Source organism: Lepidochelys kempii, chromosome 5 (assembly GCF_965140285.1).
Source record: "Lepidochelys kempii isolate rLepKem1 chromosome 5, rLepKem1.hap1, whole genome shotgun sequence".
Taxonomy (NCBI): Eukaryota; Metazoa; Chordata; order Testudines; family Cheloniidae; genus Lepidochelys; species Lepidochelys kempii.
Genome location: NC_136384.1, coordinates 61,522,196 through 61,543,433, shown reverse-complemented (window position 1 = coordinate 61,543,433; position 21,238 = coordinate 61,522,196). Strand labels below are relative to the sequence as shown.

At 39.9% G+C, this 21,238-nt stretch overlaps 1 protein-coding gene across 7 annotated transcripts in view; it reads left to right on the top strand.

Moving 5' to 3' along the window:
* The window catches only part of SKIC3 (SKI3 subunit of superkiller complex), an 80,483-nt gene that overhangs the window by 18,043 nt on the left and 41,202 nt on the right, over positions 1 to 21,238 (top strand). For all 7 annotated transcript variants that reach the window (XM_073344528.2, XM_073344529.2, XM_073344527.2 and 4 more), the window contains exons 9-18: positions 1,445 to 1,585; positions 3,877 to 3,978; positions 4,881 to 5,023; positions 7,115 to 7,201; positions 7,291 to 7,394; positions 7,488 to 7,614; positions 9,024 to 9,203; positions 10,799 to 10,923; positions 12,302 to 12,555; positions 16,420 to 16,522. In XM_073344528.2, coding sequence (XP_073200629.2) covers positions 1,445 to 1,585; positions 3,877 to 3,978; positions 4,881 to 5,023; positions 7,115 to 7,201; positions 7,291 to 7,394; positions 7,488 to 7,614; positions 9,024 to 9,203; positions 10,799 to 10,923; positions 12,302 to 12,555; positions 16,420 to 16,522 — 1,366 coding nt within the window. The remainder of the gene's footprint in view (positions 1 to 1,444; positions 1,586 to 3,876; positions 3,979 to 4,880; positions 5,024 to 7,114; positions 7,202 to 7,290; positions 7,395 to 7,487; positions 7,615 to 9,023; positions 9,204 to 10,798; positions 10,924 to 12,301; positions 12,556 to 16,419; positions 16,523 to 21,238) is intronic.

The following is a 21,238-nucleotide window of genomic DNA, read 5'->3' as shown; positions in this document are numbered from 1 at the left end:
CCTGAAGTGAGATGGCATGGGCTTCTTTCTTCCTCTCCTGTGCTGTAGTGAAGGCCTCTGGTTCAGTAATGTTTGTACGTGCTGTCCATTTTTACAAGTGTTTTGAACTGAAACTTGGCTGCTATGAGGGCATTCAACCCACTGTAATTACTGATTAACAAGCATTTGTGTAGTTCACTCCTTTTTCCTTTGGCATTAAACTGGGCATTCCTTTGTTCATAGTGCCTTAGGAGACCACCAGGAGTGAACTTGCTGTTAGGTCCTTTGGGAAGTGGAGAAGGAACAAGAAACTAAGGGCTATATTCACAAAGAAACTAAAGCACCTAGAAATCACTTAGATTCACAAAGCTTGGGTTAGGTGCCTAAACTCCTGATACAATGAGTGGGAAGAGATAGGTGCTTTAGAATGGGATTCACAAATTCAGCATGCTAGGCAGGGAATCTCCTAAGCTAACCACTGGGAAATGCCAATCTGAGGGGGTATGTGCTAAGCCCTACCCATCTCACAGAGATAGGTGCCAAGTCCAGGTTTCAGGGAAGCACCTCCCTCTGCTTGAGATTCTCAGGTGCAGACCCTCTTTTGGAGTTAGGCACCCATGCTGTTTGGGGTGTGGGAGGAGAAAGAGAGTCCTTCCCTTAAAACTGTTAGCTCAGTAGTTAGGGACTCACCTGGGATGTGGGAGTCCTCTGTCCACCTGAGGGCAAGAAGGGATTTGAACAAGAATTGGCTACCTCTCAGATGAGTACTCCAATCACTAAGCTATAGGATGTTCTGATGTAGGGCTCCCCCAGTCTCTCCTGTTGAAGCTCTTCCACTGAATAAATAATTTGGTGGAAAAAAAAAAAGTAATTGGAATAGGGGAACTGGATCCTGGGTCTCCCACCTGAGTGCTCAAAACATCAAGCTACAGAGTAATTCTCATGCTTGTACACTTTCACTCTCACCTAACTATGCTTTCAAATTGTATTATGTAGTTAGACTGAAAGGTCCTCTGTAGTGGACTTATGGGATGGGGAATTCAGGTAAGCATTAATTTTGGGTTGTTAGCTGTAGCAGGTGGGATCTTCAGCTGTGCTAAATTGAAAGGCCTACCTAGAAAGTAGTTTCCCTTGATGAGGATATGACCTTTAGCAATTTAACCTGAGTGGCTAACTCCAAATTCAGGCCTACAAATTTTGGTATGTGGTTCAGAGGCATTAAGTACTTGTAGTGTTTCTTGACTCTCTGTGTATAGTACTTCTGAAAACTGGTTGCTAGTTTTAGAAATTACTATATGGTAGGAAACTGCTACTAAAAATTCAGCCAAATTAGGTCTGATGGCTAAGTAAATTAATTTCTTTCTAAATCTGTTGAGTAGAATACATTGTTAAATCTTCTTGTGACTTTTGGCTGTTATGCACCATCAAGCTGTGGTTATAAGAAATTTTCTTTTTGTGATACTAGGCAGTTTCACTGAAGAGGCTCAGCATTGTTGTTGCAGGCTTATGGAGATGGACTCAAGTAGCAGCCCAGGCCTTATTGGTTTAGGTATCAAATTCCTCCAAGAAAAAAAATATGAAGAAGCTGTCAAGAGCCTAACTGAAGGTAAACATGTAATATAAAAGGAATGGATAACGTGTTGCATAGTAATTAATATTTCTACTAGGTAAAACTGCTAAATTATACTAGATTTATTTTATGCTTTGTGCTCAAAGTGGAATCAGTTAAACATTTTGTAGTTAGGTAAAACAAGCAGTAAATTTAGAAGGATGTCTGCTTGAAATCTAGCTAATTTTTTAAAAAAGAGTTAAGTTGTTTTGGTTACTACATCTGCTTATAAGTTCCCTTGCCAATTCTGAAGTGTTTCTATAAGTGTGTGTGTTCTTTCTTTCTTTTCTTTCCTCTGACCCTGTTGCTGAGTCAAATCCTACACAAACCCAAGGGCAGAGGATGCCTATTATACAAAAGAAACAGTGAAATTGACTATGTTCTGCGGTATACAAATGCATAAAGTAAACCATAATTTTTTTAATCTTTCAGTTGTAGTAGCCTTATGAAAATAGATTAAAAACAAACTCAGATGTAACTCTGTTTTTTTCTATTAAGCTATGGTGTCCTTTTAAAAACTTTTGTATGTGTATATTTACACTAAAAATGATTGTATTGGCCTTTGAAAGAGAATCTTTAAGCTTTTATACAGCAGCTATAACTACTGCAAAGTTTTATGTTAAACTAATATCTTATTTATTAGTGGCTTGGTTGCACTCAGATGTAAAAGGCTCTCTTAAAATGGGTCATGACTAGAGCTGTTGGACGATAAGGGTTTCTCTCCCCCCCCCCCGGAAAATTTTTAACTTTTTGACTGGAAACCTGAAATATTTCAATTTACTGATACCAGTGGTGTGCCTATGGGAATGATCATTGGGTGCCTCACACCCCCAGTCAGACTACATCTCCCATGATGAACTATGGCCAGGGATTCCTCTGATGTACTACCTCTCCTCACACGAGAAGAGACTATGGTGTGTCATGGGAGATGATGTCTGTCTGTGGAGCCTGGCCCATAGAAATGAACGGGGAGTTGTGGCATCTGAACTACAACCCCCATGAGGCATAGTGGCATATCCTATTGAAATATTTCATTTTTTGGCCAAAAACACAGATTTTCAGGCATTCATATCTTTTGACATAAAACCAATTTTCTGTAGAAAGCTGATACTGTTTTGCCCCCAAAAAACCTTCACTTAAAACCCCAGTTTTCTGTAGAATGTAGGGACTTTTGACATAAAACTGATTTTTTTAAAAAAATTTTTTTTTGTTTTAAAAAAATAGAATTCCTGAACATCTAAATGTTTTTGACCATGAACTGAAAATACTACAACTAGCCCTAGTCATGAACTCAAATTTCAGGTTCATCTAGTTAAAGTGCCTAATATGGGAAAGAATGAGTGACATGGAGCAAGTGAAACTGAGTCATTGCTAAACTGCCCCCTCCCCTTCAAAATATCCCCTTACATTTTTTTTCCCCTAAAACAAACACTGTGTGTGGGATGGGGAATACAGTTAATGCCATGTGTCTGTCTGCTGGGTTTCATCTAGTTTTGCTCATAGAGGCTCTGAGGGAACTTCAGACTGTGGCCTAGTAAGGAAAGTTGAATCTGTTGTTGACAGATACCAGTGGACAATCAAGGTACTTATGCTTTTCAGGAACAGATTAGCTCAAATTTTATTGAGGCGGGAGGGCAGAGAGGGGTGACTAAATCTCAAAACACCAGTGAACTTCTCAATTATCACCAGATTTTTAACATTCCATTTTTAAGGAAGGCTAGTGAGGAGGTTGTGGTGAAATAGTTTTAATATTATCTAAGTCCTAAAATTTCTTTGATCTCTTTCAGTCTGCCTTTAGACCTGGGTGGAGCTCATGCTGTATTGGCATCTGTAGATCTTTTAGTAGTGGACAAAGACCTGAGGAGAAACTTTTGGAGCAGTCCAGGAGATTTTGATCCTCATCTCCCATTAAATGGAAATTTTTATATTCAAAATGAAAATATATCTTAAACCATAGTGTTGTGTAATTCCTTGCCTTTTTCTCCTATTTTCTTACTGGATAGGAAGAATATTGTGAAAATATTGAATGTGTCATAATAGCGAACCTTGCACTCTTTTTAGTTCCACCTTGTTTCATTGTTAATTATAAGTGGCAAGATAATGTTATAAGCCTGAACTAAAATAAAAAGATCTCTGTTTGGGTCTCTGTGCCACTGAGCATGATGATTTGTGGTGGTGTGTTTGTGATAGATCTGTAATGTACAACCACTTCCAACACCCACTAAGGCTATCTGTATCCCCAAGATTTATTTTAAACAGGTAACTGATTTTAAAAATATTTGTTCTAGGTTTGCAGCAGACCAGCCAGTGTCAAGCAGCATGGTATTATCTGGCTGAGGCGCAAATGAAAATGCATAAACACAAAGAAGCTGTTATTTCCTGCAATCGAGGTAATTATCTTGTATCTGAAAGGAGTAGTAGTCCCTAATCTTTCACTTTATATTAGATTAGAAAACAATATGGTCATGTTGTTGGCTTACGTTGTAGCAGATACAAAGAAGTGAGTTATAGTGTGCTTCTGAACTATAACCATCTTAAGAAATCTGATTCCAAGGCTAATAAGGTCTCTCTCCTCAAAATGTAAAATAATTTGTGGTAGTGCCAATGGAAGAAGCTAATGTTACGGTTACAAATAGAAGGGTACTCTGCATGAATGGTTTTTTCCCTCTGAAAAGGCCTGGTGCAATTGAAGGATAAAATAATATCTCGCTAGATGTATTCACAAGTCCATCTTACCTATGGCCATCTTCCTGTGGTGTTCAAGCTCTAGAGTTGTTAAACTGTCTTGATCCTTTGAGATTCTAAGCTGCTATTTATTGGAGTAATTTCCAAAACTGCAATTACTGATACTAAGTTCAATCGTGATTTCCACCTGAATTTCCCTCTACACAGAGAAGGGAAAGCTAAATTTTGCTGTTAAAGGGACATTGTTCATTCAAAATGTCTGAAAACTTTGTACCTAGTAAGTTAGAAGATTATTATAACTGGAAAACTAGTGAAAATAAAGTGGTTTTTTTTTCCTTTCAGTTTCTTCTGAATGTTAGCACCTTGTCGACAGTCAATTTCACATTCTTCCTTGTATAGTTAATTGCTCTCTTGCTAAAAAGAGTTAAATAACAGGGGAACAGAAAAGACCAAGTAACACACTTTAAAAAAAAATCTCAAGAAAAATGGTATGATAGAGGGTGCTCTGTCAAATTTGAACACTTATTTAAGTAAGCTTCACAAAATGTCAAGTTGATAGTTCCATGCTTGATTTAAGAACTAAAGTGAAATCTTTCATTTTTAACAGCTCTTAAGATATCAGGACAACTTGATGATGATGATAGTGGCAATCTACAGCAGAAATACCTTGCCCTTCGTTTGAAAGCAGAGGCTCTTATTAAAATAGCAGGTGCTGACACTGCAGAAGAAGCCATTAGCACTCTTGCGCAGGTATTTTTTGGCTGATATAGGTATATTTAAAGAAAATCAAGCTGTCTTCCTATTGCACTCACAATCAAAGGATGTTTCCCCTTCCCACTCCCCTTATTTTATTCCTAGTGTAGAGAATTATTTTATATCAACAGTATTTGGTAAAACACATGTCTGTCTCCCTCTTTCTCTCTTTTACTTTCCACATTCTCACCTTCCATTTTCTTAGTCATTTCAACTCTCATTTGGCAGTCTCTCTTCTACTATCAATCTTTAAATTTTCAATCTGTCTCATTGATGACCTCCATTTTCGCACCTTATTATCTCTGGTCCCTTATTTTTGTTTTAATCTGAACACAATGAAACAAAACCTATATATGCACAAGATGGAAAAACCAAAGAAAAAAACAAAATTCAATGTTTATGATTTATAAAACAAACCCGAGCCCATAGAGGTCACACAGAGCATCAGTTATTAAAGTGACTAAATAGATAGGTTATGTCCTCACTTTGTGTATTGGGGATTAATATATACTCAACTGCAAAAGTATGTAATAGTTATGTGACCAGACATCCTCACATTTGTTCCAAGCATTTCTATTAGACAGTCATTTTTTTGTCCATGTAGGCAGCACTAGAGAGCTCACCAAACCAGTCTATGTATGAGGGAGGAATTGCAGATTTCCATTTTCTCAGAATAATACTCTGGGCCCCTATAGCTACTGCAGTTTCTTACTGTGAACTTTTAATACTAGCTCATCCAGCACCCCTAAAATACACAAGCTTGGAGAAGGAAAGATAGCAGCACTTAAAGAGAGCACTCAATATGGAATTCCAGAATACATGCACTGTTTGACAGGTATAGAGGATGTGTGAAAGGTTGGCATGTGGCTGTTAGTATGTCCAACATTTACTGTGCGTTGCCAATCTAGCCTTAAACAAATGTTCTGGAGTCCAGCAGTACCTGTTCTAATATTTTGTTCTGGAAAAATCACAAGGATGAGAACTTCACATTCACTCTGGGTCCTTCTTAAAGTCTAGCTCTGTTTCCTCTAGTTCACTTCTCTCTGACTTAGTGGAAAACATTAAGTATACTTGAAGCACTCTTTTTTTTCTCACTTATTGTGACAAATACAGGAAGGAGAGAATGAGGGACAGCTCCTGCTTGCTGCTTTACTATCCCATCTTGCTTTTTGTCTCCAAAATCTTAGTGAATGCTGTTTTACTCACTGCTTAGACTTCTGCCTCTGGCCTTGATCTCCTCCATTTGCTCCCTACACTCCACAGAAACCACTCCGTCCAAGGTCACTTAAGCTCCTATCTAAACTAATGAAATTCTCCCTTAATATGTAAGCTTCCTTTTAAGATTATTTTAAACTGTGGGAGGTGCACTATCAATGTGAAATTGCATGTTTAATATTATTATGACTCTCAGTCCTGCCCTGAGAAGTGTCATGTGTATCACCATATATCTTGGGGGGAGAACAGGGAATTGACAGCTGATACAGAAGCAGAAATGCATAGCTGACTTTCAAAGATAACCCGTCAAAGCAGGTTTTACTTTGGATAGCTCCACTAAGTTTTATATTAACTATTCTGTAGCATTTATCTTCAGTTATCTTGCTGTCTGATTTTCTATTTGGAAACTCGGCCCCGAAAACATCTGCTTAAAATGGTTAAATCCACAACTATAAAATCTGTTCTAATGCTACATTAAGCTTCTTGAGAGAAGATATGCAAATCTTATTTTTAAAATAACTCTACCATTATGTGTGTGTAAAATTTCTATACCCAAAATCCTTTTACTTGCTGATCTACAAGCTGTAACATACTTCTTGGCTATGATGAGTCAGTAGAACAAAGGCCAGTTAGTTATAACTTTCAAGGATCTAAATAACCCCTCCAAAACTTAAATTCATGTATGTACTGAATAATTCTATTGTGAATGGCATTCAACACAGATTCCTAGCATTATCTGGGGACACAGAGGGTAGAGTTAATATATTTACTATTTCTATTATGCCTGGAGATAGGTCTAATATCTTAGCTGAGTAATAGCCTACCAGTTGTAGGGTTCAATAAAGTTTCAGCTAGTGTTTTACTATTTTCTAGGTTTCAGATATAAATAATGACCCAGTGCTTCTAGCTCTCAAAGGTCAGGCTTATCTGAACAAAGGTTTGATTGATCAAGCTTCAAAGGTAATTTTATTCTTTTTTTCTTTTAAATTGAACTATTTTTATTCCTGTATATAACTGGGAAAATAAAATCAAAACACATCCTTTGGCAGGTTGCACAACAGCTTGTGTTGTCCCACCCGCACCTGGCAGAAGCCCATGCTCTTGAAGGTTTGATTCATTATACCCAGAAGAATTATCAACAGGCAGAGAGAAGGTAGGTTTTCTGTGTGCCTTTATAAGGCAGCAGGGAACTCTTTAAGGTTTTATATGACCTTTTCCCCTCTCCCGTGCCTCCTCTTTTACTTAGCTTTCAAAGAGCGATTGAAAGAAAAGCTGAAACTGCAGAGTACCATTACCACCTCGGACTCACTTACTGGTTCATGGGTGAAGAAATAAGGAAAGATAAAACGAAAGCTCTCACTCAGTTTCTGAAGGTAACAAAAACACTGTTAACATGTTCATGTGGAACTGTTTATTATAAAACCTAAATTAGAAAATATCTTGGCTGGAATGGGGCTAAATGTATATCTAATGTTTCACAAGCTGAGGGGTTGGAAAGCTTGCACATGGGACAAATTAAAAGTGGAAGCTGGGAAAAATGGATCTCCATGCAAACTTTTTCTTGGGACCATGTGACTCCTTGAAAGCTACTTGCCGCTTCCTCTCATAGAGGCTCCTAATGCAGCCTAATGGTAGTGACTTAGGAAGCAGCTTCTGACCTATCTTTTCTCCTGGGCTATGCAGTCCAGGCTGAGCTGCGCATGCGCTTCAGAAAGTGGGGAAGGAAGCAAAGAAGAAGGGAAAATTTAAAGTGGAGGCTGAAAAAATGGGGTGGGGGGACGGCGGCAAAGGGGCAGGAGAGACAAAAAAGGAGGATTGGGAAATTCTAAGTTGGATAACCAAGTTGAAAGGTTGGGAGCTACTGATGCAAGTAAGCTGGGGTTTTCCCCTTGTTTTTTCCTATATAGAAATGAATGTGTGCATGCTTGTGATGCACACTACTCACTTAAGGGACATGGCGAGCATGCTGCATTCTTGTTTTTTGTCATGGATTATAAACTTGGTCGACAGATGCACCACAGGTTTTTTTTATCCAACAGACTTGTTTTTTGTGTTTTTGGGGGTTTTGTTTTTTTAAATATACCCAAACCACAGTCTTTTACCCCCTGCGTATAGGGGTATTTCTTTTTGTCACTCTGGCTAGGAAAAGAGCATTTATATGCTCCAACATGAACAGTGAAGAGTGAAAGAATGGCATCCTCATCTACTGCCTCCAGTCTGATATCTGTGCTGTATGCTGCACAATATGAAAAGGACACTTTTAATAATTGATCACTACAAAACTGTCACTCTGCTGCTTGGGTGTGGTCTTTCAGACCTAAACAATAGCACATACTTAAAGTTCCCATTGTTAAGATTGTTTAAACTTTAGTACATAACAAAATAAGTCAGCTTGCAGCAGAACTACAAGCATAGTGCTAGAAAAATGACAGTATTTTTAACTTACTGTTGTAACAACACACTAAATGCTTATTAAAATGGATTGTAATGTTCCCTTCACAACTTGTTTTGTCTCATGTGCAACATTCACAAGCATTTGGCATATTTATCACCCTCTGTAAACTCTGTGAAACAACTGAGTATTTTTTTTGTTTCAAAATTCTGCCTAGCTTTAATATATTACCTTTGATGCTACATGAGAAATTCACAAGTAATGTATGTCTTTGGTTCGATATGGCCTCTGTTGTGTAAATATTTATAAATCAATGGACTCGTTCTTGTGTATTTATAATTATGCTTCAAAATGCATCCTATTCTTTTCCATTGGTGTGCTTGTTCATAGGCTGCAAAACTGGACAGCTACATGGGAAGTGTCTTCTGCTATTTAGGCCATTACTACAGAGATGTAGCTGGAGACAAAAGCAGGGCTCGTGGCTGCTATAAAAAGGCTTTTGAACTAGATAGAACTGATGGAGAAGCTGGAGCAGCAGCTGTAGACTTAAGTGTGGAACTTGGAGACACGGTATTGTATATCCAACACTTTTTGAGCATTTATGGTCGAATTTGAAGTGACTTGTAGAACAACAGATTTTCTTGTCTTCAAAATACATAGAGTTTTGAGACTGGACACTTGGTCTCTTTTTCATTGTTTAGTAATGTTATAGCTTCAGGCCTGCTTGACTTCTCCACTTAAAAATATTGATTAAACTTTTTTGGGAAAGAAAACTTGACATAATATTTCTGAGCCCCAGAATTAGCATGATTTTGGAGGTGGGAGAGTGTGACGTTCCCTTCTGGTGTTATCTGGACTAGTGATCTGCTAGGGTTAATTGGCAAACATGAAAACCTCATGTCAGCCATACAAACTACTCAGTCAAACAATCCAAAACATCCTACCACAGAATATTTATTTTAGATGAACTTCTTTGCCCACCTAGTCAACTCTTGTAGCTTATTATTATTATTTATTATTTTATTTTAAAAAGCAAAACCCCACTCTTAATAATTTCATTAAAACAATATAGAACTCTGGAAGCTTAGTGATGGGAACTCAGATATAGGGCCAGTAACTATGGCTTTCAGTAGTTCTTTCTTTTCCCTACTTTGAACAGATCTCTTTATTTTTTTCCCTCCAGCTCCCAGGAAATGTCGTAGTTATCTGCCTGTTCTAGTTGAGGTAGATGAAACTGTTAATAGGGAGAAGTTTGAAAAATAAACTGTCTTTAGAATATATACTAGAATCAGATTTGGTATGGGACTTCAGTGAACTGCAAAGTCTTTCAAATAACTCATGCCCTTTAAAGAGTCTAATGTTCTTAGAAAACTGAGCATTTAGTAATGTACAAAAGCATTACCATCTTATCTGTCACAGATTAATTTTAAGCACAGGTTCAAAGTGAGTGTGTGTGTGTTCTTGTCTTCTAGATCTTTAATGATTACCCCCCTGCTCCCAAACAACTAGGGATCAGTTTTCAGGCTAATGCCTCTGATCAGACAAGACTCATCTGAGATTCAAACAAATCAAATTTAGACTGTAGGGTCTGCATAGCTGCTAGAATTTTCAGTGGAACTTTTGAAGTGACCCATGTTTGTGTAGGTCTCCAACAGACAAAAACAGACTAAAAAGCAGCGATGCCTAGCAGAGGCCACAGAGGAAGGAGACAAATTGTTCCTTGCCTCAGTAGTAAACTTTCTATTGTGGTAAGGTCAGCTGATAGAAAGTTTTTCTATAATTCTTCTCCCATCTTTTCCTCTGCCCCCCCCCATCCTCTGTCTCCCTTACTTCCAGAGATCTGATAAAAGAGGGGTGAACAAAAGTTTAAGATCAGTCCATGCAAGTCAGTCTCATTATTCCCCTTGTGAAAGAAATAACAGAACTAAAACATGGCCCATTCCCAGACAATAGTCCATAACTATTGTCTGATATGAGAGTGATTCTGGAGAAATGTAGGCTTTTTTGTTTTCCCTGTTAAAGTAACTGACCTGTGTCTCCAATACTTGAGGAGTAGTATACTAACTAATTTGTTAGACAAATGCAAATCACTAACAATGATTTGTTCTCTTTATATTGCACGTACATGTAAATGTATCTAATCTGATATTCTGGGGTTTTGTTAGGAGGCTGCTCTGGCAATCTTGACTGCAGTAACTGAAAGAGCAAGTGCTGGTACAGCAAAGTGGGCCTGGCTTCGTCGTGGACTTTACTACCTGAGAGCCGGTCAGCACTCTCAAGCAGTGGCTGAGTAAGAGAACTAGTAATTGAGTTAAGCTATTGGCCACACAGTGCTAGTCAAACAGTTTATTCTCTAAAATTTACTTAGGTCAAAGACAGCTTAAATAACAAAGCAAATCTCCCTATTAAGAGATTTGGCTTATTGCAGTTGATGCTGCAGCAAATGCTATAAAGTCATAGTGTCTACCCTTCTCCTTTTACAGAAAAACTTAGCTTGAGAGCAGTAGTCAGAAATCAGATTTCATTGAGATAATTTATAAAGCTTTGTCTCCATAGGATCGTGAGCCAAAACTTTGAAATTTATTACATTGTGTAATATGCTATAGGAGGATGAAAATTACATAAGAAAAGCCTAAAACTATATCATTTCATCAAGGAGTCCGGTTGTACCTTAAAGACTAACAGATTTATTTGGGCATAAGCTTTCGTGGGTAAAAACCCCCCACTTCTTCAGAGGTAAATCCCTTCTCTTCATGTGTCATTATAATGCCTGCATCTGTAATTTTCACTCCATGCATCTTAAGAAGTGTTTGTTTATCTTTTTCCCACGAAAGCTTATGCCCAAATAAATGTTAGCCTTTAAGGTGCCACCAGACTCCTTGTTGTTGTTTTTGTGGATACAGACTAACACAGCTACCCCCTGATACTTTATATCCTTGTATAAGTAGGGGCATAGCGAGCAGATCGAGGGACGTGATCGTTCCCCTCTATTCGACATTGGTGAGGCCTCATCTGGAGTACTGTGTCCAGTTTTGGGCCCCACACTTCAAGAAGGATGTGGATAAATTGGAGAGAGTCCAGCGAAGGGCAACAAAAATGATTAGGGGACTGGAACACATGAGTTATGAGGAGAGGCTGAGGGAGCTGGGATTGTTTAGCCTGCAGAAGAGAAGAATGAGGGGGGATTTGATAGCTGCTTTCAACTACCTGAAAGGGGGTTCCAAAGAGGATGGCTCTAGACTGTTCTCAATGGTAGCAGATGACAGAACGAGGAGTAATGGTCTCAAGCTGCAGTGGGGGAGGTTTAGATTGGATATTAGGAAAAACTTTTTCACTAAGAGGGTGGTGAAACACTGGAATGCGTTACCTAGGGAGGTGGTAGAATCTCCTTCCTTAGAGGTTTTTAAGGTCAGGCTTGACAAAGCCCTGGCTGGGATGATTTAACTGGGAATTGGTCCTGCTTTGAGCAGGGGGTTGGACTAGATGACCTTCTGGGGTCCCTTCCAACCCTGCTATTCTATGATTCTATGATGATTTCATATATGTCCATGTCTCTTGACAAAATGGATACATTTATGCAAGGAAGAGATTTTACATTTTAAATTAACTAATGTTCTACTTTATTATTTGAATTTAGGTAACTGTCTTTTATTTCCTGACATATTCAGCTTGCAGGCAGCTCTAAGGGCAGATCCAAAGGACTCCAACTGTTGGGAGTCTCTAGGAGAGGCATACCTGAGCAGAGGTGGCTATACAACGGCACTGAAGTCCTTCACAAAGGCCAGTGAGCTGAATCCCAAATCGATATACAGTATTTACAAGGCTGCATCAATTGAACAGATTCTAGGAAGGTATAAAGACGCTATAGCTGAATACCAACAAATCTTAAAGAAGTCAAAAGAATATGTACCTGCACTCAAAGGTAATAAAGATGGATTGTTAACTTAGTGTAAAATTGAAATTGAAGCACCAAATTCTAAATCGGGAAATGCTTGTGTCAAGGTTCCTTCCCCACTCTGAACTCTAGGGTACAGATGTGGGGACCTGCATGAAAAACCCCCTAAGCTTATTTTTACCAGCTTAGGTTAAAACTTCCCCAAGGTACAAACTATTTTACCTTTTGCCCTTGGACTTTATTGCTGCCATCACCAAGCGCCTAACAAATATATAACAGGGAAAGAGCCTGCTTGGAAACGTCTCTTCCTTCCCCCCCGCCCCCAAATCCTCCCAAACCCTACATCCCCTTTCCTGGGGAAGGCTTGATAAAAATCCTCACCAATTTGCATAGGTGAACACAGACCCAAACCCTTGGATCTTAAGAACAATGAAAAAGCAATCGGGTTCTTAGAAGAAGAATTTTAATTGAAGAAAAAATAAAAAGAATCACCTCTGTAAAATCAGGATGGTAAATACCTTACAATGTAACCAGATTCAAAACATAGAGAATCCCTCTAGGCAAAACCTTAGGTTATAAAAGGACACAAAACCAGGAATCTACATTCCATTCAGCACAGCTTATTTTATCAGCCATTTAAACAAAACAGAATCTAACGCATATCTAGCTAGATTACTTCCTTTTCTGTTCCTGGCAAAAACAACACACACACAGAGTGAACCTTTGTTTCTACCCCCTGCTCCAGCTTTGAAAGTATCTTGTCTCCTCATTGGTCATTTTGGTCAGGTGCCAGCGAGGTTATCCTAGCTTCTTAACCCTTTACAGGTGAAAGGGTTTTTCCTCTGGCCAGGAGGGATTTTAAAGGTGTTTACCCTTCCCTTTATGACAGCTTGTACTGTATAGAGAGGAAAAATGACTTTGACCAGCAAGCAGCGCTCACTGGCACTAGCAGACAAAAAGTTAAAATGGTGGATATTCTTGAGCCCTAGCAGGTAAACCTAAAAGATTCTCAGTTTGGTAGGTGGGGTTAAAACTTAGAATTAAAACTAGGTCTATCAAGCGATTAAAAAAATTAATAGTTACTAATCGTGTGATTAAAAAAAATTAATCATGTGATTAAACAATATTAGAATTACATTTATTTAAATATTTTTGGATGTTTTCTACATTTCCAAATATATTGATTTCAATTACAACACAGTGTACAGTGCTCACTTTATATTTATTTTTGATTACAAGTATTTGCACTGTAAAAAAACAATAGTATTTTTCAATTCACCTAATACAAATACTATAGTGCAATCTCTTTATCATGAAAGTTGAACTTACAAATGTAGAATTATGTACAAAAAAACCCTGCATTCAAAAATAAAACCAAGGTAAAACTTCAGAGCCTACAAGTCCATTCAGTCCTACTTCTTGTTCAGCCAATCACTCGGACCAACAAGTTTGGTTACAATTTGCAGGAGATAATGCTGCCTGTTTCTTGTTTACAATGTCACCTGAAAGTGAGAACAGGTGTTCTCATAGCACTGTTGTAGCCAGTGTCACAAAATATTTATGTGCCAGATGCGCTAAAGATTCATATGTCCCTTCATGCTTCAACCACCATTCCAGGGGACATGCGTCCATGCTGATGACAGGTTCTGCTTGATAACCGTTCAAAGCAGTGTGGACCGACGCATGCTCATTATCTGAGTCAGATGCCATTAGCAGAAGGTTGATTTTCTTTTTTGGTGGTTCGGGTTCTGTAGTTTCCACATTGGAGTGGTGTTCTTTTAAGACTTCTGCAAGCATGCTCCACATCTCGTCCCTCTCAGATTTTGGAAGGCACTTCAGATTCTTAAACCTTGAGTTGAATGCTGTAGCTATCTTTAGAAATCTCACATTGGTACCTTCTTTGTGTTTTGACAAATCTGCAGTGAGAGTGTTCTTAAAATGAACAACATGTGTTGGGTCATCATCCGAGACTGCTATAACATGAAATATATGGCAGAATGTTATTAAAACAGAGGAGGCGGCGGCACACGATTCTCCCCCCAAGAAGTTCAGTCACATTTAATTAACACTTTTTTTTTTTTTTTTTTTTAAACGAGCGTCATCAACATGGAAACGTCCTTTGGAATGGAGGCTGAAGCATGAAGGGACATACGAATGTTTAGAATCTGCCATGTAAATACCTTGCAATGCCAGTTACAAAAGTGCCATGCAAATGCCCTGTTCTCACTTTCTAGTGAGATTGTAAACAAGAAGAGGGCATCATTATCTCCTGTAAGTGTAAATAAACTTGTTTGTCTTAGCGATTGGCTGAACAAGAAGTAGGACTGAGAGGACGTGTAGGCTCTGAAATTTTACATTGTTTTGTTTTTGAGTACAGTTATGCAACAAAAAAATCTACATTTGTAAGTTGCACTTTCACAACAGAGATTGCACTACAGTATTTGTATGAGGTGAATTGAAAAATATTATTTCTTTTGTTTACCATTTTTACAGTGCAAATATTTGTAATAGAAAATAATATACACTTCGATTTAATTTACAACACAGAATAAAATATATATGAAGGTAAAAAAAACCCAAATAATTAAACAATAGAATATCAATTGAAATGTATTAAGTGGGATTAAAATTGCGATTAAGCCCTGATTAAAACACACCCTTCTCCTCACGTCTTTCCTCCCTCCACCTCCACTTGTGTTTAATCCTAGAGCAAAAATCACTGCATTACAAAGAGGAGGAAGAGGTGGTTTGTGCCTGGTCTTTTTGCTCTTATATATTAAAGCCTGACTCTCTGTGCTTTTCATTAAAAAAAACAAAACAAAGAACTTGTATTTTCCTCTGAAAATGAGGAATTTCAAGCTCTGTTTTGTTTTTTGAGAGTGAGTTGGAGGAGAACTTTGATAGCTGAAATGTGGATTGTGAGCTTTTTATTGCCCGTAGGTGAATGAGTGGGAATGGCTGGATTCTTAGCAAAGAGGGTTCCTCCCAAGTGTTTTAATGGACATTAAAAACAAATCTGAAGTTTTAAACAGTCTAGTTTTAAACTATTTAGGCTTTGGGTTTTTTTGTGTGTATCTGTAATTCTCCAGTTCATATTCTTCCAGAGTAGGTAACAGCTTACTTTCTAACGTGGGTAAGAGGGCCTTCTGAAGCCCTGCAAAGAGGAGCATGTCATATTATTGCCAGCCAAGCATGCAAATGCCTGTACTCAGCTTGGTGGCGTGTCTCATGTAATGCGATAACTTGAGCACCATATCCATCAATTTCAGGGAATGTTCTGGGCATCAGTGGCTGGAACCCTATAGATTTTAGAGAGAAATCAGAAAACCAAACAGGGGAGACACAGAGCCCCTGGCTGCTGTTAAGCTGAAGCACAGCTTCAAGCACTTCTGCAGTGGTCTAGATCAAACTCGTCCCAGCATAATCGTATCCCATTTCATCTTTGCACATCCTCCCATTAGAATTTAACATGATGATGCCCTGAATGACTTGTCTCCCAGACAATTAGTAATCTTGGGGAGGGGAAGGAGGGAATGGGGGCATGTACACAGCCCCTGCCATGGGATGGCAAATGGGAGGGTGGCACAGTCCCTGGCAGGTGGAAATTTGGGACCTTAGTATGGTGGGAGACTAGGGGGAGTTCAAGGAATCCCTGAAATACAAGAATACACAGGGACCTTGTGCAGTGGAATGGAGGGATGCAAGGAGCTCCTTCTGTGTATAGTAAGGTAGGCCTGCAGAAGCTACAAAGCATGCTACTGCTTAGTTATGCTTCTTTGACCTGCTAAATGTTCTTTGTGCCATAATACTTGGGTTTTTGAGTTTAACTATATAAAGGTGTCCTTCAAGTCACTCTCCTGCTCACAGACTAAATGTTTAATTTCCTTTCAGGTCTGGGAGAGTGCTATCTCATGATGGCACGGGCTGCTCTTGCAGACTATCTTGATGGGAAAGTTCTAGATTATGTAGAACAAGCACTTGAATATTTTACACGGTTAGTACTTCATGTTCAAGTATGTAAGTCTTAATTAAGATCCTGTGTGGTTTTTTTTTTTTTCTTTCAATTAAACTTGGGATAAAAAAATTTGTAGTAAGCTAATCTAGCATGAAATTTTATTTTGTATTTTTATGAAGTAGTGTGAACGATGCATCTTGTATTCAGACCACATGAAGTGATTAGAAAATTTTAACAATTGATAGGATTGTTTTTAGATTTCTTCTTGTCATAGTGTGAAGAGACTGATTAAAAAGCAACAATGACATCCTTGCAGAACACTGGGGAGAACTATGTGGAAATGTAATAACTACTAAAATTGGGGGTGGGAGATGGGTGTTTTTTGTCCCTTTGTGTGTGTCTACCCACAGTCTTTTTCTATGGTCCTTTCAGTCTTCACTGCTCCAGTACTCCAAACTGAGGGTGGTTTACCTTGTGTAATATACTGTTCAGATCAGAGTGGTATTGGTGAAACATGCTCTTCTCTCTCAAACTTAACAGACTTTAATTTTGTCTTTCATTTTAAATCATACATTGTGACTGTAGACTTTTGTCTGAAACAGCCCCTCCCTGCTCTCAGGAAAGAATCTGATCTGAGGTGGAGCCTCCTGTTAAAAAAGAATGTGAAGGATTATATGGGACTGGGGATTGTTGTGTGTGTGTTTTTTTTTTTTTTTTTTTTTAATAATGGAGGGCTGCACAGCTCTGTTTTGAAGTTTACACCCAGCAATGTAGGCTTTAAAAATAAAAACAATAAAATCATTTAAATCTCCTGTACATCAACAAACTCCATTCCTCATGCTACATCCTCACTTTCTTCTAATTTTGAGGCATACTGGAGGCTACAGCAGAAATTCTTGTGGGAGAGCTAAGATTTTCATCTGTAGTTCACTTTTAATGAAACTAATGAATTACCTACAGATTACTGCTGAAACTACTCTTAACCATTTTGTTAAAGACCATAGCTTAAATCCTGGCCACACTGAGGAAAATGGCAAAACTTCTCACTGAATTCAGTGGGCTATAATTTCACCTATACACATAGCGACCCCGCCCCCCCCCCCCCGCCAAAAAAAGGCGCCCAGGTGACTGTATTTATGGAATAAAAAGCTACATTCAAAAGATTAATTGAACTACAGTCTTCAATTACTCTTTTATATACAAGCTGTTGTCTATGGAGTACTTTCTTTTCTTCCTATCACCATTTCTTATGCTATACTGATTTGTTCCCCCATCTCAGTCAAGACCTCTTGTGGCCCTTGCATATGCAGCCTATGCCCATGTACTATACTAAAGGAGGCCTTATCTGTGTACAGTAACTCCCCACTTAACGTCCTCTCACTTAACCTTGTTTCGATCTTACTTCCCTGCTCAATTACAGAACATGCTCCATTTAAAGTTGTGCAATGCTTCACTATAAGGTCGTTTGGCTGCCTGCTTTGTCCACAGCTGGCAGCCCCCCTACGCTCCCGCCCACCGGCAGACCCCGCGGATCAGTGCCTTCCCCCTCTGCCTCCTGCCCACGGCAATCCACTGTCTTGCGGTGTTCAGGGGGGAGGAGCAAGGACTTGGTGCACAGGCTCCCCCTACTTCTCCTACCCCCTGAACACTGAAAACCAGCTGATTGCTGCGGGAAGAGGCGGGGGGGAGGCTGCGTGCCGAGTCCTCACTCCTCCCTGCACTCTCCTGCCCCCTGAATGTCGCAAGCCAGCTGATTTGCTGCGGGCAGGAGGGAGGAGTGAGAAAGTGGTGCGCCTTCCCCCTGCCCGCAGCAGTCAGCTGGCTTGCAGTGTTCAGGAGGCAGGGGAGGGAGCACAGGCGTGCTCTTGCCCCCCAGCCCTGTCCCATTGGATCCCTCCCCAAATCCACTCCCTGGCCCCGCCTCCTCCCCCAAGCGTGCCATGTTTCCCCCTCCCTCCCAGGCTTGCTTCATGAAACAGCTGTTTTGCGGCGCAAGCGCTGGGAAGGAAGCGGAGGTGAGCTGGGGCGGGAGGGCGGGGCAGGAAGCTGCCAGTTTTCACCCTGGGTGCTCCAGCTTAACATCGTTTTACTTAAAGTCGCATTTTTCAGGAACATAACTACAACATTAAGTGAGGAGTTACTGTAGTTCCTTGGTTGGGCCAGTGAGATACTTCAGGGTTTTAAGGCACTTGCAGCCCCTGTTGTTGTGGCAAACAAGAGCCTTGAAAAGCAGGTGCAAAAAAGATAAGGTACATAATGACATGTTGGAATATGGGGAGTTTTCTCTCTTTATTGTAATGAGGGGTATGAGTGGAACAGAGTGAAAATGTAACTGCTTCAAGTTTTTTCTCCAGATTAGTAAAGTATCAACCTTTCCTTTCTATATTGTTCTGATGAATCTTTGATTTAATAAATGGATTTAGCTTGGTTATGTGACCTTTCACATCAGTCTAAAATCGAGCCCTAACATCATCACCTAAAACTTTTAACAGGAAAAGAGTCCACTCCTATTGCCCTTTCCATCTCTTAATTTATGACCTTAAATTTCTAGATGTCACAACATCTAATCTTGTTTCTTTCCATGAAGCTGCCATAGAAGGCTGTTGGTTTGTTTGGTTTTTTTGAGGTGATCTCCCAATAGAAGAGGATTCTGTAAAACATCCCATCTTCGTCTACCTGCCAGCAGTATATGTCATTCAATAGCAGGATGTATTCTATGCATTTCTAGATGTGGACATTAGTATAGTTATTTGGCATGGTCTAGAAGAGGGAAAGTAAAAAGCATGTAGGGCTTGTCTACAGGGTGGGCTAATGTGCTCTACAAGGCTGTAATTTCTAAAGTGCACTAACTTGTGCATTAATTGGTCTGTGTAGACCCTGCTGGTGCACGCTAAAGATTCTTTGGTGTGCTTTAACATGATAGTGTTTCAGCCAACACTACATTAACGCACACCTGCAGAGTCTACACAGCTCAACATATTGGGGTTCTTTAGAAATCGCACACCCAGAGAGTGCATTCCCCCACTATGTAGATAAGCCCTTACTTTAGTAGAGTATAATTCTTTCCTGCTCATACTGGGTCAAAGCAAGACTGCTTTGTAAATCAGTCTAAGTCTGTTAGGAGTGGTCTTGAGCTTCTTTTCCTCTAGTTGGATGACTCATCTGCCTTATCCATCTCCCTGAAGCAGCTATGGGAGTAGACTCCCAGTGTTCTCCTTTGTGTAGGACGCACTTATGAGGCATTGTCACAAGGTCTTCAGCTTACTTCAGTGAATCTGTTGCTGATAAACTTCACCTGTGGCTTTGCTACTTTCTAGATGGCAATATATGGTCCGTTTACCTACTCCATATACCACACACAGTTTCTTTTCTGTCTCTTCCTTTTTAGACTATAGAAAACAACAATAAATTACATTACCCCAGTGTTGTCCCTGTGAGTGTTTCACTGTAGGATCCAAATGCCCATGCGCTCTTGGTTGGAGGCTTTTATAAGCAGTGTCTGTGGGTCCAAACCTACATGCTATGCAGTTTGGTGCAAGGGCGTATAGGGAAGGGCAGACCCGCTGTCGATCCAATTCCTTCTCAACTGCTGTTGTCTCCAGATGGAGCTCTGCGGTGTCCACTGCTTCTCTAGAAGTATCTTTACTCATGGGGGAGGGTTATTATTATTTTCCTTTTTAGCCATAGTTTTGTGCTGGGTTCCCCTCTCCCAGGCTTTGTTGTTGTTTGCAGTACTTCCTGTTTGAGTTATACCAAAGGCCATGAGTTTCAAACCCCATCAGACTTGCCAAAGGTCTTTCCCCCTCAGTGACAGGACTTCAGCTGCCTCAAGTGCTTTGAAGAGTCTCACATTCCCATCAAAGTGCAAGGTCTGCATGGGGTTCAAAACCAGATCTTGCAAACTGAGGGAGGATAGATAGAAGCTCTTCTTACTGAAGTGCTCCCTAAAGCTCTCTTTGTTCAAATCTCCTCCCCCCGTGTACATCTGCCTCATCCTCTGAGGCTGTAACAGTGACTGCCAGAGCTCCAGAGGCAGCTTCAGAAACAGTGCATTTGAAGAAAAGAGCCCGATTTCACAGAGAAACTCTAGAAGAAGGAATAAGTCACTTCTTTGAGCTAGATTCAAGGAGACTTCATGTTCCGTCATGGGTGTTGCTGAGGCTCCTGTGGACTTCAATAGTGAAGCATTGATACTGCCCCAAGAGGTCTTCCAGTAAACAGCAATGAGTAGTGCCAACCCTGGTAGAGGCAGCAGAGATTTCCAGGCACGATGATTCCTCTAAGCTTTTCCAGAATTCTTAGCCTATCTTAAACTTCAGTACTGCTCCCTTCTCAAAGCCATATGGAGCACTCAGACTGGCCTCTACCTCCCTGAGGGGAATAGTCATTCCCTGGTACTGCTACACCTGCTGGTGACCAACTCTCTTCACTCTGGAGTGGGATCCTGATCTCCAGTGCCACCTTGACCTCTGGTACTGCTTCCAGTACTGATGATCAGAGCCCTTCCACTGGACATGGGAGAGAATTTCTCAGACACTGCGGATTTTGACCTGGGCTCTGCCTCACTCCCATATCTTCAGAGATATTTTGTGAGGAGGACGTACCAGAGCCCAGTGAATGCTCTCAGCACTCCTGGTAGGACCACCCTTGCCCTCTCCTAACCTACCACCACAGTGGACCTACTGGAATTCTTGGGCTCCGTATAGGGACCTGTTTTATAGGATACCCTCTTGTAAGAGACCTTGTTTAGAGAAC